At 37.6% G+C, this 16,812-nt stretch overlaps 1 protein-coding gene across 6 annotated transcripts in view; it reads left to right on the plus strand.

Annotated features, from left to right (window-relative positions):
* Positions 1 to 15,464, plus strand: part of TXNRD1 (thioredoxin reductase 1) — a 41,175-nt gene extending 25,711 nt beyond the window's left edge. For 4 of the 6 annotated variants that reach the window (XM_026056837.1, XM_026056836.1, XM_026056839.1 and 1 more), the window contains 5 exons: positions 1,584 to 1,660; positions 3,330 to 3,486; positions 6,633 to 6,740; positions 8,764 to 8,859; positions 11,116 to 11,334. In XM_026056837.1, the coding sequence (XP_025912622.1) occupies positions 1,584 to 1,660; positions 3,330 to 3,486; positions 6,633 to 6,740; positions 8,764 to 8,859; positions 11,116 to 11,319 (642 nt within the window). In that variant the 3' untranslated portion in view covers positions 11,320 to 11,334. Of the gene's footprint in view, positions 1 to 1,583; positions 1,661 to 3,329; positions 3,487 to 6,632; positions 6,741 to 8,179; positions 8,237 to 8,763; positions 8,860 to 11,115; positions 11,335 to 14,517 lie in introns of those variants that run through there. The other 2 variants (XM_026056835.1, XR_003252053.1) reach the window with 2 other exon arrangements.
* Positions 15,465 to 16,812: the final 1,348 nt, after the last annotated feature.

The raw sequence follows: 16,812 nt of genomic DNA on the forward strand, positions 1-16,812 counted from the left end.
CCCAGAATCCATTCATGTAAGCCCCAAGTGCCTTACCAAATCACTTGCATGCTTTTGAAAACTCTGTTTTGTAGCTTTGGGATGTAGAGAAGCTTGGTCATGTGAAATTTGTTGCAGGATTTGTCTCCAAGAAGATATTTGTCGTAAACTATAAGTAATGATTTATAATAGCTTTCATAGTAACCGAAACTGGAGCTAGCATAAAACAATGGCCCCTGTAAGAGCTAAGCCCAGTGTCATGTTTTCTCAAGATCTGTTGTTGATGCAGCATCTTCATGAAAACACCTAATGCCCTGTGGCAAGTCAGTCAGAGAGAACTTTATTACACACCTAAAACAGTAAAATTGCACTGTGTGTGCAATGTGAGTGCATAAAGGTATGCCATTATATGTGTAATTGACTGTTTCCATCACAGAATCACCCCACTCATTTTCTTAGGCCTTGATGCTGAAAGGAAAAAAGTTGTGAATAAATTGCTTTGAGCTACTCAGAATGCATAAAGATAAGCATTTGTGAACCTGGGACTTCAGACTGCAAGTACTCTGTGCCAGTGACCTCGTCCACCTGTATAATGCTCCAGTTGTTCCATAACAAGGATATGCCTCACTGCCTATGAGAAAGTTAAACAATAACAGCAGTGCTGTTGCACAGTGTTTTAGTACTTTTTTTTTTTTCTGGTCCACGGTGGTGAAAGTTTTTTGGCTTACAAATCAGTACTATCTTTTCTTTAAGGAAATTTCTGATTTCTCATTGCTATTACATCTTTCCCTGAAATGCTCTCACTCAGTATAGAAGCTGTGTGTGACTCATTTGAAGATCTTCAGCTTTGAAGATCTGGCATGCTTGATCATCTAAGAGACTTGAAGCAGGTCTCAGACTTCTTCAGCACGGTTCCTAGTTGTCATATGCGAAGCACTGTGTAATTACCTGGGCAATTGTCCAAGACTGCAAAGCACAGAGCACCTTTCCTTTGTGCTAGCATACATTTGAATTTGTTGTGCTTGTTAAGGTAGCCAAGTTGGTGGGATGAGTAAGAATTTAGCCTGGTCTGTCCAGCATTCTGAACAAATGTTGGTTTGTGTGGAGATCATGTTCTCTGGCGGTCACTTGGTTGAGAACCTATATAAGTAAATGATGATGTTTTCTGATCACAGCAAAAATCATTTTACAGTCTTTTTATTTGTCTAAGCACCTGAATTTTCTTCCTAAAGAGGCTTTTACTTATAGATCAGTTCATGGTCATCTTTTTGGTAGGAATATGGTATAACACTTCAGTATGAAAAGCATGAGGAAATAAAATAAAATAATCTGACCCTAACCGATTTATTTAGAAAATTCTTGGGGTATTTTTCCAAGAAAAGATATTTGCCTATATTTAATCTTAGAAATTAAACCTGGTACTGTTAGATCACAGTGAGGATGTGTCTTGTCTTGAACTCTAGGAAATGTATAATGGGTAATGAACATGTTTATCTTAATGTGACTAAGCCAAAGCTACTGATATGTGATGAAAATAATAGATAGCAACATGCAAATGCACTTTTGAGGTTTTAGGAAGTAATACGTGCATTGCTGTTTTGCAGGTGTTGCTGGCAATCGGAAGAGATGCATGCACAAGAAAAATTGGTTTGGACAAAGTTGGAGTGAAGATCAATGAAAAGTAAGGACAGATGTCTGTACAGCGCTTACTACTGAGCTTGTGTCATTTGCTGTTGCTGTGACAGTGGAACCGCATGCACATTCAGTTGCCTTGAGGAAATTATTTTTCCCCTGTTTACTTATACTTGGATAGGAGATTATGTAGCAGATAGCTGTGCTTTGTCACACAGTATTGCCACATTTGCTTTTTTGATGTTGAAATGTCAATTCCTAAATGCCAAGAGTCAAAAGCATCTGTTCTGTTCTGTCTAGGTTCACATACTGCAGTCTATCAGCTTGTTCCAGTGACTCGGCTTTTTAGGATCTGTCAATTGTTCCCTGTACTCTTTTATTCTTAGGTCCTTGTTTTTATATCTACCACCTCTTGGGATATAGAATCATTTGTTCATACAAATGAAATGAATGCTTTTAATGTGGTGGGTTTTGTTTACAGTTTTTTAAAGTAAATGCTGCTATATGTTTATTTTGGAATATAAGGTCCAAGTAGCATTCCTTAAACTCATAGTTGGAGTTGGTGATGTGTTTTGGTTCTTAGAGGAGTTCCTTTTTCAGTCTTAGAGCAACCCCAGGGAGCAATCTGTTTCTGGTAGAGAAGTATTTCATGTTTGATGTTGTGAGGTGGCTGTGCCAGGGAGGGGATCTACTGGTAACATTTTCAATATTGGTAACTTTAAAATATCTAGACATGAGGGACCCAGACTGTGCTCTCCTTGAAGAAAATGAGCGGAACCATGAACTTAACTTGTTAGTCTGTGGGGGAGCAGTGCAGAGAACAGCTTGTGTACGATCACAGTGGCTGATGTTGCTAAAGGGAATTGTTGCAGTGTTATAAATAAGTGAAAATTTTGGTTCACCCAAAATTGGCAGACCCATGCTGTCTTGTAGAACAGTACGAATCTTCCTGACACCATGACAACCATTACCAGCTTAATGGAATAAACCATAAAATTATTAGTATAGACTGTATATTTGTTAGCAAGAGCAAAAGAAAGTTGAATTTTAATATGGGAATCACCACTGGTCCCTCTAATTTCTTAAGTAACTGTATGGCTGTTTCTGTGCCTGTCTGTGTAGGTGTCCCTGTCACATGTGTTTCTTGCAGTGGCTACTGCACTATTTAATTTATTAATAAAGTAGGAAATATTAATAATTAAAAACTTTCATACATTTAACACTAAAAAGCTTGCTGACTGTCCCTTGAGTAAGGTATCTAGCAGCATGACCTGTCTCTATGTAGAAGCCTGAAGGCTAAGTTTATAGAAACTACTTCAGCCAGTGGGTTGGAATTTCAGCAGTGGAGAAATTCTTTCATTCTACAGCTTGAGTGGGAGAGTGTCTCTTCCTGTGATTCCTGGAGGTTGCCAATACACAGCTCAGCTGGTAGTAAAGCATGCTGAGGAAAGGATTTCTGCCTCACCAAAGAATTAATTCAGGAGATGAATCATAACTTCGTGGGCTACCTCCTTATCCAGTGTGTAAATTTCTTTAGCTTTAGTAGAGACACTAATCTGCACTGATTTACATTCTTGCCCAAGATTGTAAGATTATGAACACAACTTCTTTCCCTTGTATTTCAAGTACGAGTTTTTCTCTCCTGCAAAGGTTATTTACCCCTCCAGTCTTCACAACAGAATACTTATATCTTTTTTTCTTGTTAATGCAAATTGTAGAACAGGAAAAATCCCTGTCAATGATGAGGAGCAAACAAATGTGCCATATATCTATGCTATTGGAGATATACTACAGGACAAGCTGGAACTCACACCAGTGGCAATCCAGGCAGGAAGATTGTTAGTTCAAAGGCTTTATGCTGGAGCAACCATTAAGGTGAGTAACCAGTTGCCACGAAACACTGTCATTGCTCTAATTTTAAGTGCAGTGTGCAAATTTGTTTGTTTATGGAAAACTCTTAGTAGGCTTTTAAGGATTAGCTTCAATGATCACTTTAATTTTCCCCTCGCAAAGACATTACTGTGGATATATTCTTCTTATAGTGTAGGTTGAAATTAATGCCTTTTGGATTCAGTAATAGTCTCTTTTTCCTAGTAAGAGATTTTATTTTTCTCTCTGAGTATAGTGATAATAAAATTAACTGAGATCATTTAACTGGGTTTTAACAGTACTACCTTCGCTGTAGATGTCAGCAATCACCCCAGTTTCATTAAATTCATTAACTCTAATTCACAGACAATTTACTAACTCTTACCTGCGTTCCCTAAGCAGGATGTAAAAGGGGTTTGTGATGCTCTTAACTTTCAATGTTATTTGCATTAATATTTTTACTTCCCATTCTTGTGTTTTCATTGTAGTACATAATGAGTTATATTGCAAATTAAATATGGAGACAAAGAAAGATCGAATATACCAATAGATCAACACACTCTTCTACCTGAGAAATTGAATTCGTCAATTCATTGCTTACATTTCATACTAGCGTCATTGTGGCTTGCAGTCAAGCTGTGTTAGTCCAAATAGGAGTAATCTGGTACTCCTTTACACCGTATCTTTAAACCAGGAAGAAAGGAAAGTGCCTTTAAGGAACTATTATCCAAGCACCCATTGTTGTGGGTGTTCATCTCACCTTCATAATCATAGGACATAAGCATAAAGGTTTTCTCTTGTAAAGCCGGCTGTACTCATATCGGCCTCAGTTGTCAGCCAGATTTAGAGCTTGATTGAGTTGTTTATTTTGGTTGGCAGGTGTTGCGGTAATAGAGTTCTGAATCGGTGTGTATAACATCATTACATCAGCCAGACGCGCTTTAAGAAATCTGTAGGAGCCAGGATTTTTTTTTTTCAATACTAGGTTTATGTCTTAATTTACAGTTTGTGCCAGATAACTGTCTTTCAAGGTATGAAAATCTTTATACTGCCAAAGAAAGCATCATCTCTTTCAGTGAATCCGAGAAATGAGTAACTACTTAGATGGGATCCTGGCTTACACTGCTGTTTTAATAAATGCAGAGAAGGTGATTGTATGAAGCATAATGAAGTGGTATGTGTAGGTGAGGAGAAAATAGTAAACAGCATCTTAGTTGATCCTCAATCACAAAAGAAATTAATTAGAGTTGAAATTGGTAGAAATTAAAATTAGTAGAAATTAATTAGCAAAATTAATTAGAACTGACCAACTTGATAGTCTTCTACAATAAAATGACTAATTCAGTGGAGAAGGAGAGAGCAGTGAATATTGTTTATCTTGACTTTAGCAAGACTTTTGACACTCCCTCCATAACATCCTCATAGACAAACTGAAGAAGTATGGACTAGATAAGTGGGCAGGGGGGTGAACTGCAAACTGGCTGAACTGCCAGGCTCAAAGGGCTGTGGTCAGCAGCACGAAGTCCAGCTGGAGGCTAGTCACTAGTGGTGTTCCATAGGTGTGGATAGTGGGGCTAATACTGTTTAACATCTTCATTAATGACTTAGATGATAGGACACAGTGCACCTTCTGCAAGTTTGCAGTTGATACAAAATTGGGAGGAGTAGTTGATACACCAGATGGTTGTGCTGCCATTCAGAAGAACCTTGACAGGCTGCAGAAATGGGCTGAGAGGAACCTCATGAAGTTCAACACAGAGAAATGCAGAGTCCTGCACCTGAGGACAAATAACCCCAAGCACCAGTACGGGCAGGGGCCCATTGGCTGGAAAGCAGCTTTGCAGAAAAGGCCCTGGTGTCCTGGTGGACAAGTTGACCATGAGCCAACAATGCGCCCTCGTGGCAAAGGTGGCCAATGGCATCCTGGGCTGCAGGAGGAAGAGCATTGTCAGCAGGTTTAGGGAGGTGATCCTTCCTGTCTACTCAACACTGGTGAGACCACACCTGTGTGAGACCACCCAGTACAAGAGGGACATTGGCATACTGGAGTGAGTCCAGCAAACTACCATGAAGATGGTTAAGGGATTGGAGCAACTGACATGCAAGGAGAGGCTGAGAGAGCTGGAAGCGTTTAGCCTCAAGAAGAGAAGGCTCAGGGGGATCCTATCAATGAGTATACAAACCTGATGGGGAGATTAAAGAAGATAGAACCAGACTCTTCTCAGTGGTGCCCAGTGACAGGATAAGAGTTAATGGGCACAAACTGCAATACAGGAAATTACATTTAAACATAAGAAAAAAAAATTTTACTGTGAGAGTGGTCAAGCACTGTAACAGCTTGCCCAGAGAGGCTGTGGAGTTTCCATCCTTGGAGATACTCAAAACCAACTGGATACAGCCCTGAGCAACCTGCTCTGAGGAGGGGGGTTGGACTAGATGATCTTCAGATGTCCCTTCCAACCTCAGTGGTTCTGTGTATGATTCTGTATAACTGATATAATTTGCAATATAAGCTTGTGATGACACACACACACACACATACTTATAGAGGTATAGATAGAGCATCTCCCCCTCTCCTCTTTTCCACATATTCGCTTGTAAGCAAAAGGAACCACTGGAACACTCTAAAGCTCCAGTGAAGTCAGCAGCAAGCGTTTGGCTTCCATGGTATGTGATGAGGCACAGAGTACCAGCTCTAGTTTTTGCTGTCCCCCCCCACAAACGGTTCTAGTTCATGTCTTTGGTTCTTTGGCATCTCTTAGGCTGCAGCTGATTATAAAGAAGATGGTTTTTGGATGGTGGTTATGTGTGTAGCATTTTCTGCTAAAAATAGTATGCTTTGCAGAAGTTAAACAATCTACTTTTTATCTCCAGTGTGACCTGTGATCTGATACCTTGTAAAGCAGAGCACTGAATTTCCTTTTCCTTCTTAATCCATGCATATTAATGTCATATGGCTTTAAACCGTCTTTTTGTTAGTGCTCTAGTTAACACCTCTGAGAGGGGCAGGACCCAGAAAAAAAAAAAGCAGCTTTCACAGTTATGAATAACCCAGCTTTTCTTCCTGTGTTTTAGACTGCTGAAGTATTAGCCAGTGTGCTGCTATATTAATGATATTGTGTGGTTTTTGTTTTGTCTTGAATACTGCACAGTGTGACTATGTGAATGTTCCAACAACAGTGTTCACTCCTTTGGAGTATGGAGCCTGTGGGTATTCTGAAGAGAGTGCTGTGGAGAAGTTTGGGGAGGAAAACATTGAGGTAAATGCCTTCTTTTCATCTAGATTTTAATTTCCAAATATGTAATTTAAAATAACATTAAGAGTTGATTAAAACAGCATTGTGTGCTCTGATTTAAGGGCAGGAGGATACCAGGTACGTTTTTGTCTTTCTAGGCAGTCCCTAAACATGTTCTAAAAATAGTCCCCAATTCTGATATTTCTAGTTACAAAAATGTTCTTTTTTTGGCAAACTGGGCTGGTAGGTGGAACATTTGTTAAAAAAGGTTTCTTTGTCTCTTCAAATACTGGAGGGATAAATTAAAGGTGGGTATGTGTTGGAAGCAATAAATTGGTTTTAATGTCAAAGCTGAGCTTCTTGTAGCTACGGTGTGGCAAATTCCTTGCCAGGGTGATTTTTTCCTTTATAAAGTCAAATAATGTTGCTGCATTCATTTTTGCTGTTTATTTTGACTATGCAAGCAGATACGTGCTTAATTTTACTTATGTGAGTAGTCCCTTTTCATTCACTGGGATAGCTGTCAGGAGTGAAATTAGACATATGTAAGCACTTACTGCCTCAGGCTGTTCTTGCAAAATACTGTACAGACCACAGTATAAAAAGTGGGAGAGAAGGGAGTCTGACAGTAAATTGAACTTCTTTTATGTCCCATGAAGGTCCCTTGAGGAGCCCGATTTGGAGAAATAATCAGAAAAGTCGCAGTTCATAAATTTGAGAACTTATCTCCCTCTTAGGTTTATTCAAATACACTTTCTGAACTGCACTATGGAGAAAAGAACGAAACGTTACTTAAAATCACTGTGACAAGTACTTTTAACATGACTATAGGGCAGGGGCCGAAATTCTGTTCTGCCCACAGAGTGGGCACAGTCAAATTTTTGTTACTTAGTCAAATTCTTGCTGTTACGTGTGAAGCACTGGACTCTTGTTGTGGAAAATGCATCTGCCATTTCCAAAGTCATTTTTGAAAATGTGCTTTAAAGTATCTGGAAACATTTATGTTCTGGCTAAATCCTAATTTAGTTTATTCTGACCTCTTTATCATGTCACTGTATTGGCTTTTTCTTTTGTTTTGTACGCTTTGGTAGCATTATTGAGTAGCATTTGTCATCCAGACCTGCTACATTTCAGTGTTGGGTAACAGAATGTTTATAAATGCTTTGTAACCCTATTAATATGGAAAAGTGAGCTGTCTTCTCTTTATTTGTGAAGGGACATATTATTACTGGAGTTGCAATTAATTAAAAAATTCTCTCAGATAGTAAGCAGTTTGAGATTAGTTTATAATGAGAGCTGTAGGGAGTTCTGGGTATAACTGTTCCTTAAAAGACCCAGTCATTTTCTGATATGTGCTATGCAGGTGGATGGGCAGACTTGTCCTCAGTTGGGAATCTGTCCAGTGATGCAGGTTGGTGCAGCCAGAAAATGTGGTGTACCATACATTCCTTTCCATTTTGCAGTGATACATAATCCAAGAGAACCTGGAAAAAGCGTTCCCTGATCTCTCCTAAACCAAGGTGCTGTGGCTATTTCTTTCCTTTTAGCGTGCTAAGAAATGTTTTCCCTTCATTCCAGGTAGACCCAGCGACAATACAACTCTCCATGAGGGAAGCTTCTATTTGTCTGCTTTAGCAAGGGCATGGTGAACTGCAGCCTGCATGTGCGATATGCTTATGGCTTCTCTTTTAATTATTGGATGACACTAATGCTTATTTTATAGTGGCTTCCTTATTTGGCTGCCATCAAGGGAAAAGATTCTCACCTTGATTTTGTGTGTTCCAAATTCTGTGTGTATGCTGATTGCTAATGAAGAGATATTAGTTAATGGTTCATCCCTGTGCTGTGTCATGACTGGTGAACGTTTTTACAGGTGTGATATTTCAAAAGCCTCATCCTCCTAAGTCTGCTGCAATTGCAGTCAGTAGTAAAGCTCTGCCTTGGAAGTAGATGATGCAAATTTAGGATAACCTGGCAGCTTTTGGAAGCTCATATGCTGTGCTGTGAAATTATTAATGTTTTTTTAACTTCTGAGTTGTATTTCCAGGTGTACCATAGTTACTTCTGGCCACTGGAATGGACCGTCCCATCCAGAGACAACAACAAATGCTACGCAAAGATAATTTGCAATATTCAAGATAATGTAAGTGTGTGTTTTCCCTACAGAGAAAACAGCAGCTACATGTTCATGTTAGGGGCCACTGATACCACAGCTATAAATAGGATACTTTTAACAAATTACAAGTGAATTTAAATTTCTCTACCTTTTTGAAATTTTGCGTATTTATAATGAGCCAGTATTTTTGTTTATAGAAAAATGGCTCTTAGTAAAATACAAAATTCTGAAACTGCCATTGACATATGATATTTTTTCATATATGTAAAATAATTACTATAAATCATTAAGACTGTTCATTAACTTTGAAAAGTGATTGAATCAACCCATATAAAACATGTGAAAAGTTTTTATCTGTTTATCTTACTCCCCTCTCTCCACACCTGGCAGTTCTTTTCTGGGGAATTCTTTGCTCTGAAATTAAGGTTACTCAGAACCCATTACATCTTGTGACCTCTACAAATGCACGTCTATAAAACTCTCGAGTTCATCCTAACAAGATTAATCTATCTTGCCTGCACAAATCTCATTTGCAGTGATAATGCCAGGATTATCCTTGGACTAGGATAAAACTAGGATAAAACTTCCTGGTTATGGAAATGTATAGTACCTGCTGAAGCAAAAGCAAAATTAGATTGGTTAGAAGAATTGGTATGTCCCTCTCTGAATGATTGTCATCTGTTTAATAAAAACTGTGTTGGATTTGAATAATTACTGTGCTGATAAGAATGTATTCTCGTTAAGATAGTGACATAGAACTACCAGTGCTATTAAAATTTTAGATCTGTTTTACCTGTTTTCTTTTATCATCAGATACTGATTTATCTTCCTGCAGTTTTTTGATCAGCATGTCACACATTTTGTAAAGTCTACCAACCTGATTTTGCCCATCTCCTTTTTCTGGAGGAGTTTACGCTAGTGTGGAAGCTATTTTAGAAGCCATGCTAATGTTCCTAACCCAGAGTTAGTTGAAGAAAATGGAAAGACTTAATGGGGCTTTGAAGTGTTTCATTAATTTTGTTTCCATTTCTTGTCCTGAAAATTAGGAATGCATTTAAACATCTAGAGGTGTAGCTGAAGATTATTCAGGATGAAAACTTTGTTCACTAACTATTTAAATAGTGGAAACCGTAGTTATCCCAGTTTCATTTCTTTGTTTTTATTTTTATATATGTACACACTTTTAAAGGGAAGTAAGGATAGTTCCATTTTAGCTATTATTTAACCTTAGATTTTCTTCTTTAAACTGTAAGGTAATTCTCAGTCCTCATGCTTAGTGAAAGAAAAATAACCTTACAATGTACTCGGTATCCATACTTCCTTATATGCATTTGGAGGAAGAGCAGATAACTTCTGATACTGACTGGGCTAGATCTGTGCTCAGCAAAATCAGATTAATACTGTGAAAGCCAGTGAGGACCATGGTAGTTGGCATTTGCTAAATGAGACAAGCTTTCTTTAAGAAAAGCAAGTCAAGTCAGCACAACTCATTCTCTTGAGTATTCAGTAAGGATATGTGCTGCAGTTTTACATATTTTTCAGTTGAACAGTAATACAGACGTGAGAGAAGTAAAGCATGAAGTGATAATATCTTCATCGTAACTTGATATCTTTCAGTTTGTTTTGCCAATCTCTAGATATAATATCTCCCAGTGACAGTGAGTGCTGCAAAAAGAGCTGTCTTCAGTCTATTTAGAATGCACCTCTTGTCACATTGGTTAGCCAGAATTTTAGCTTATGACCCTTTTTACATGAGCAGCTATTAAACTGTTCTTTGATAGAACAAAGTTCTTCAATAGATATGTATTGTATAGCCACCTAGCATGGGCCCCGATGTTGCAAATCTCTGTGCACATGCCCATCTTTACTTAGGCAAGCGGTCTGTTGAAATGAGTGGAATAGCTTGCCTGAATAAAATTCAAATACATGTTTGCAAATTGGACATACGTGATAATCAAGCATAGATCATACCGTGTGCTAAATTTATATGCTCTTGTTGTAAACAGATGACTTCTGCACAAAACTTTGTAAGGAAGCTGATTCTTAAGTTCTTAGTTGAATTTTTTTCCTTTGCAGAGACAGGACAAAATGATACCTGCTGTGTCCCTTCTCTTGGCACTAATGATAATTTACATTTGTGTGGTTATGTTAATTTGTGGTATATTTCAGGGACTGATGAAATTACATACTTTCAGTAAAAAAAAAAGAAAAGAAAAAGAAAACTTATAGCTTGTCTAAAGAGAACTGAATGCATGAGTGTGTTTCAATTTGATTGTTATTTAGGAGAGAGTCATTGGTTTCCATGTCCTTGGTCCAAATGCTGGAGAAGTTACCCAAGGGTTTGCAGCCGCTATTAAATGTGGAATGACAAAAGCACAATTGGACAACACCATAGGAATTCATCCAGTCTGTGCAGAGGTTGGTATAGAAAGTCACCTTCATATCCCAGCTTTTGTAACATTCTGGGATAAGATGATGGAAACCTGAATACCAGAATTTTATTAAAGTGTATGGGGAAGGGGCAGTGATTGGGGGAAAAGCACAAAAGTGATTTTTTTTTTTTATAATTGGAAAATTAACATTTGGGTTTAATCTAGGATTTTACCTGGGATTTTTTTTAGTTTATTAATTTGCTTAATGTTTATAGTCTCCCCTAATCCAGTGCTCTCTCTACTGGGGACTACAGAATTTTCCTTCCACTCAAAAATCCATTTATAAAGGCTTCAAATGCTATTTATATTAAATTGATTGTCAAAGCTTATTTTTTAGCTCATAGGAGTAGGCTACTCAAAATAGGCCTATAAACTGGTGCTGTAGAATGGGACCAGCTACATGATGATTTTTCCATTAAATTCTGCCCTTTTAGAGATCTCTCCTTTACCCACTCTCTGTCTTCACTTTTGAAATGAAGCACAAGAAACAGCACAAGCATTTCTTCTTGTGTTTGTCTTGCTGTTCCTCTTTAATGAAGACCTGAGCTCCCTTTAGAGGGTGAGGGACAGCTCCTCTTTGGTGTAAATCAGAGATGCTCCACTGATTTTAGTGGTGCTATGACCAGTTTATATTAGCTGAGGATCCCTGCAAACTGTGTGACCTCTGTTAGTAGGTCTTTGTACAGAACCTTGTTTTTAACCCACATATATTTTAGCTACAAAGTGGAATAGCACCAGGATGCCAGTCTGCAAAAGTGAAGTTCGCTTCTCTGTTTTGTTTTTCCAAAGTGATACAGTGTGAGCAATATAACATGAGCTCCATAATATAAAGAACTGCTATCAATGTGAGTCATCTTCAAATCATCTGCAGTAAAGATTCTACCTTTTTCTATAATATCATGTTATAATGGTGTTCTTGGAAGCCCTTGAAGCCCTTGAAGTGGGGGCAGCAAGTTCTTATTTTATTGGAGGCCCTGTAGAGGTGAAAGTCTGAGTGAGGCATTCAAACCTGGGAACTCAAGTAGGATATTAGCATATGCAGTGTGAAGAGAGGATGATAGTCATAATTTATTCTGGACATCTGAGCTGCTAAAATTGAAACTGAATAGAATGATGATTAGACATAATTTAGGTAGATAATTTCAGTTAATCATATTTATTTGGGTGCAGGAGGAGGAAACTGGCTCAGGAGGAATACACAAATTAAAAGCTTGGGGGAACAGTGATCGTTTTTAGTGCCAATATTCAAAAGGTTTTTTTGATGACTGTTACTTAATCTCATCTCTTACACAGTCAACAAAAATGGAAGTGCGAGGATGGTAGTCTTTAATTTTAAAAAATACTTAAAAAAAATTTGGCATTTGTAGGTACTGTGCATATCTGGATGAATAGAATGATGGATAGTATCACCTTTTTTTATCTTAGGCCTATGAAAAGGTTAAGGCAAAGGAAGTTTGATCTCAACAAGAAAGTGACAGTATTGTTAAGTCAAGTACTGCCATCTTCACTGGCATTAGGACCATTTAATTTCACAGAGAGTTTCATGTGAAACACAGTATTACTCAACTTAAAGAGGACTGTAAGACTGAGGTTCCCATTTCTCTCTGCTTACAAATTGGAGCCAAAGTTTGCTTTCCTCATTTGAGCAGCATCTTATTCTGCAGAGTCTGAAGTCAAAATGGAATTTTTTGCAAGGTAAAAATACAAATACCAGTGAATGCAGAGTGGTAAGACCTCAGCCTTACAGAGAATTGCCTTTCACCGCAGACTCTACTGCACTGCTTGTAATACAGGCATGTATAATTGAGCATCTATGATGAAGGAAAAGTGTTTTTTGAAAGCTGGGGTGATTCTGTGGGTTAACTAATGACTGCTTTCCAGTTACTGGATCTAAGATTTTGTCTTCACTTGAATAACTAACAAGTTCTGTCAAAAATTCATGTTTCCAATAATTACCAAATGGCTCCCAGCTGGCTCACTGGAGTCAGGGAGCTGTGCAGTCCCCACAGCCGTTGGAACTGGCTAGCACGCCCGGAGTTTGTGATAGGGCCAAGAATGAAGCAGATAAAGTTTGTACATTTTCATCTTTATTGTTACTTCAAAGTGAAAAATGAAAATTCCCATATGTTGTCAGCCTGTAGATCAGAGCTGGAGTTAGAAACGCTATCTCAAACCATGCACCATAGTTTAAATATATTCTGTTCCTCTGCCATATACATTAGACATGTATTTGTCTTCCTGACTTGTGCACAATGCTTTACATGCTTGTAGAAAGTGGAAGAGGTATATCATTTATTGATGTTGTTCTCCAAAGAGCTGCTAGCAGCCTTAATGTAGTAAAGCTTTTACTTAGAGGACTGTAGGGCTTTCAGATCCCCATTATCTTTAGATATTTCAGTGTTCTTTGCAGAACTGAAATGTGCACATTCTTTATTCTGTGCTAAGTTTATTCTTCCTGAGAGATGCCTTTGATGATAGCTAATTACTGCAACTGAACCATTTAGACAGAAGTGGTTTTGATTTCCTGTATTCTTTTCTATATTATATGTGTGCAAAACAGTGCAATCATTTGCACCGTAAAGTTCTAATATTAAACAAGGTTTGGTAGAATTTGTTTTTCTTTTAGAATTTTGATACTTTTAAATTTTACAGTAATTATTCTCGCATATGTTTTCTTTAATATAAGTTGAAAACAGTAAAGATTGGACCTTTTTGAACTAGATTTGCCAAGCATTTCTTAGCTATTGTCCAGAAGATAAAAAAAAACCAGATATAGTATCTAGATCAGCAATCAGTTCCACATTTCCGTAATATCTGGAATGGTACAGAGGCAAAATTTTTGTTCTCTTCAAATGCTGTTGCCTGAGGTTAACCTCACTTTCCCAAAGAAGAAGTCATCTTTGAGCCATAAAGATGCATGCTCATTAGTTGTAGACTAGAGAGTGTTATTGCTGAGCTCATTCGCGCTGTGCAGACTTAACGGCAGTAAGACAAAAGGTGGTATAAAGTCATCTGACATCCCTTAATTGTTTCTTCTCCACTGCAAAAAGAAGACCATAAGGCAAATTAAGAGAACAAAGGGTATTTTTGTGTGTATGCTATTTAGTGGCAAGGATTTTATATGCATGTTTTTCACTTATTATTTTATTACTTTGAGTAAGAAATGGCTGTGGTTTTAAGCATTATGCCCAAGTTAATTTTGCAGAAGACTCATTTTAACATACTAAAAATATTCTTGTTTCTTTCTTTTAAGATATTTACCACACTCTCTGTGACTAAGCGTTCTGGTGGAAATACCCTTCAGGCTGGATGCTGAGGTTAAAGACCCCCATTGTCATTATTGCCAGAGACTGACTTTCATCGCTGTGGCTGACTTGTGCAATTCAGAAGGAATGTTTTGAGAGAAATCATCATCAGACCTCTGCAGAAATGTTTAAATCTTAGCCAAAGCGCTCCACTATCCTATGGAGAAGAGCACTGTGGGAGTTCAGTCACTTGCGGTGATTGGATGGCAATCAGCAATGCAATGGGAATATTGACTGTTGAGCTGTTGCTTGGCAGGGCATTTAACCGAATGCTTTCATGAAATCACGGCCTGCAGCCAGCATTTCCTGGTGAGCAGTGATGGAAGAACTGTTAGCACAGCTGCACAATAACTTTCTTTTCCTCCCTCTTTTGTTACCTGTACAAAGAGCTTCCTAATTCAAATGTATTGCTGCAAGTTCAGATAATTGTATAGTGCCTCTGTGTACTAAGTTATAAAGCTGCAATTGCAAGTTCTCTTCATGAGCAAACTTTTTATCAGATCACAGTCACATAGGTGAGGCATGCCTATGGATGGGAGCTTGTATTTACATGTTTGATCATGAGGAAGAAAATACCCTTGCAAAAAGGTTTAGTACCATCTAGAATAGCATCTCTCTCGGCTTCCAAATTGACTTTGTCACAATTTTTTATTTTAGAGATATTTATTTGTGAAAATGTTTTTCTTGATAAGTCAGGAAAATACTTTTAAGGCATTGTTAATATAGAAAAGCTTTTTTCTGATAGTCACAACCATGCATATAAAAAGATGTGATCTTTTTAGCTTTATCTTGCAGCTTATGTGATTATAATTAATCCACTTTGGAACTGACAGAATTATTTTGCCAAGAACTTTGTAGAGCTTCATTCGATTTGAATAAATTCTTCCTTTTCACATGAGCTATCATATGCTGCATTGTTTCCGGTCTGAAGTGGCCACTTCGAACACAGCAGCATGGAGGCAGTCCTTCAGGTTAGTTGAGTTGTACAGTCAAAAACCAACCAACCAAACAAAAAACACCCCACCCAACCTCCCAAAAAACAATAATAAAATCTTCTAGGTAGACAAGACCTAAAGCTATATTCAGTTCCACGTATGCTTCGTTTTATATTTGATTAAGAAAACAATACTTTTTAAACAGATTTCCATTAAAAATGACAAACAGACTTACTTTCTTGAATATTCCTCCTGTGCTGGATAAACTGCATATATATTTATCAAGAAATGGTAAAGTGCTTCTTTGTAATGGAAATGAACCTGCTTTTTGATCTGGTTCTTCATTTCCCTCTGTTTTAGTAGGAGGTTACAGATTACTAATGGTTCTTGGGAGTTCAGTATTGCAGTGTGAATAAGAGTTAAATTATCCAGCTCCCTGGGCAGAAGACTTTATGCCTAAATTTCTACCCAGTAACAAATTCATCTTTTACTACTGAGTTTTCTATAATAGTGTTTTAAGTTATTTTTATAACTCATACGTAACTGAAGGATTTTTAAACATGTTTTATATGTTATCAGAACAATCTGTGGTGTTACTTTTCTGGCCAGTTCATTGAATATGTGGAACGTTGCACAAACAGATGCTCAGTTTGATGGATCTTCCAAGCAAAGAAATAAGGTAATAGCAAGAAGACTTTTTTTTTTTTTTAAGGCCAGAAAAGGCCACTTTGATAAACCCAGCTGTGATTGCTTAATCTTTTGAGTTTTGAAGGTAGGTATTGTGCTGAAAACTGGGTTTAGCGGTTTTTTTGTGTGCATTTTTTGCCTGTTAAAGATATAAAAAGGACATACTTAAAGAATGAATTAGGAATCCAACTTCCACTAATATTTAACAGTGTTTGCACTAGCTGCCATATATAGCTTCAGAAAAAACAGGAGTACAGCTTCATGAGCTGTTCAGCTATGTAGTTGTTCATACTTAAGCACAGGGATAGCAGTATTTTCAAAGATGTCTGTAAGAAAGTCAGACCCTGGAGTGTAGGAATTATGATAGGTATGAGCTTGGCTTTGCAAGGTTGGACCATATACATATCTGTCCTGTTTCTTGGGTCATGTCCTCATTAATAATGTGCATTTTCTAAACTAGTGACTTATTTATAATTTAGTAGTTTTTTCTTTTATTTTTACTTTAAATTTAAAACTGTGAGATTGTGGTGTTTTTTTTTTTTTCTTCCTAAGGTTTCTTCTTTTTTCCCCCCAGAAGAAAAACATTTTCTGGTGTGTATTTCAGTATCATCTCTGCATGAT

Source organism: Apteryx rowi, unplaced genomic scaffold (genome assembly GCF_003343035.1).
Source record: "Apteryx rowi isolate R43461 unplaced genomic scaffold, aptRow1 scaffold_133, whole genome shotgun sequence".
Taxonomy (NCBI): Eukaryota; Metazoa; Chordata; class Aves; order Apterygiformes; family Apterygidae; genus Apteryx; species Apteryx rowi.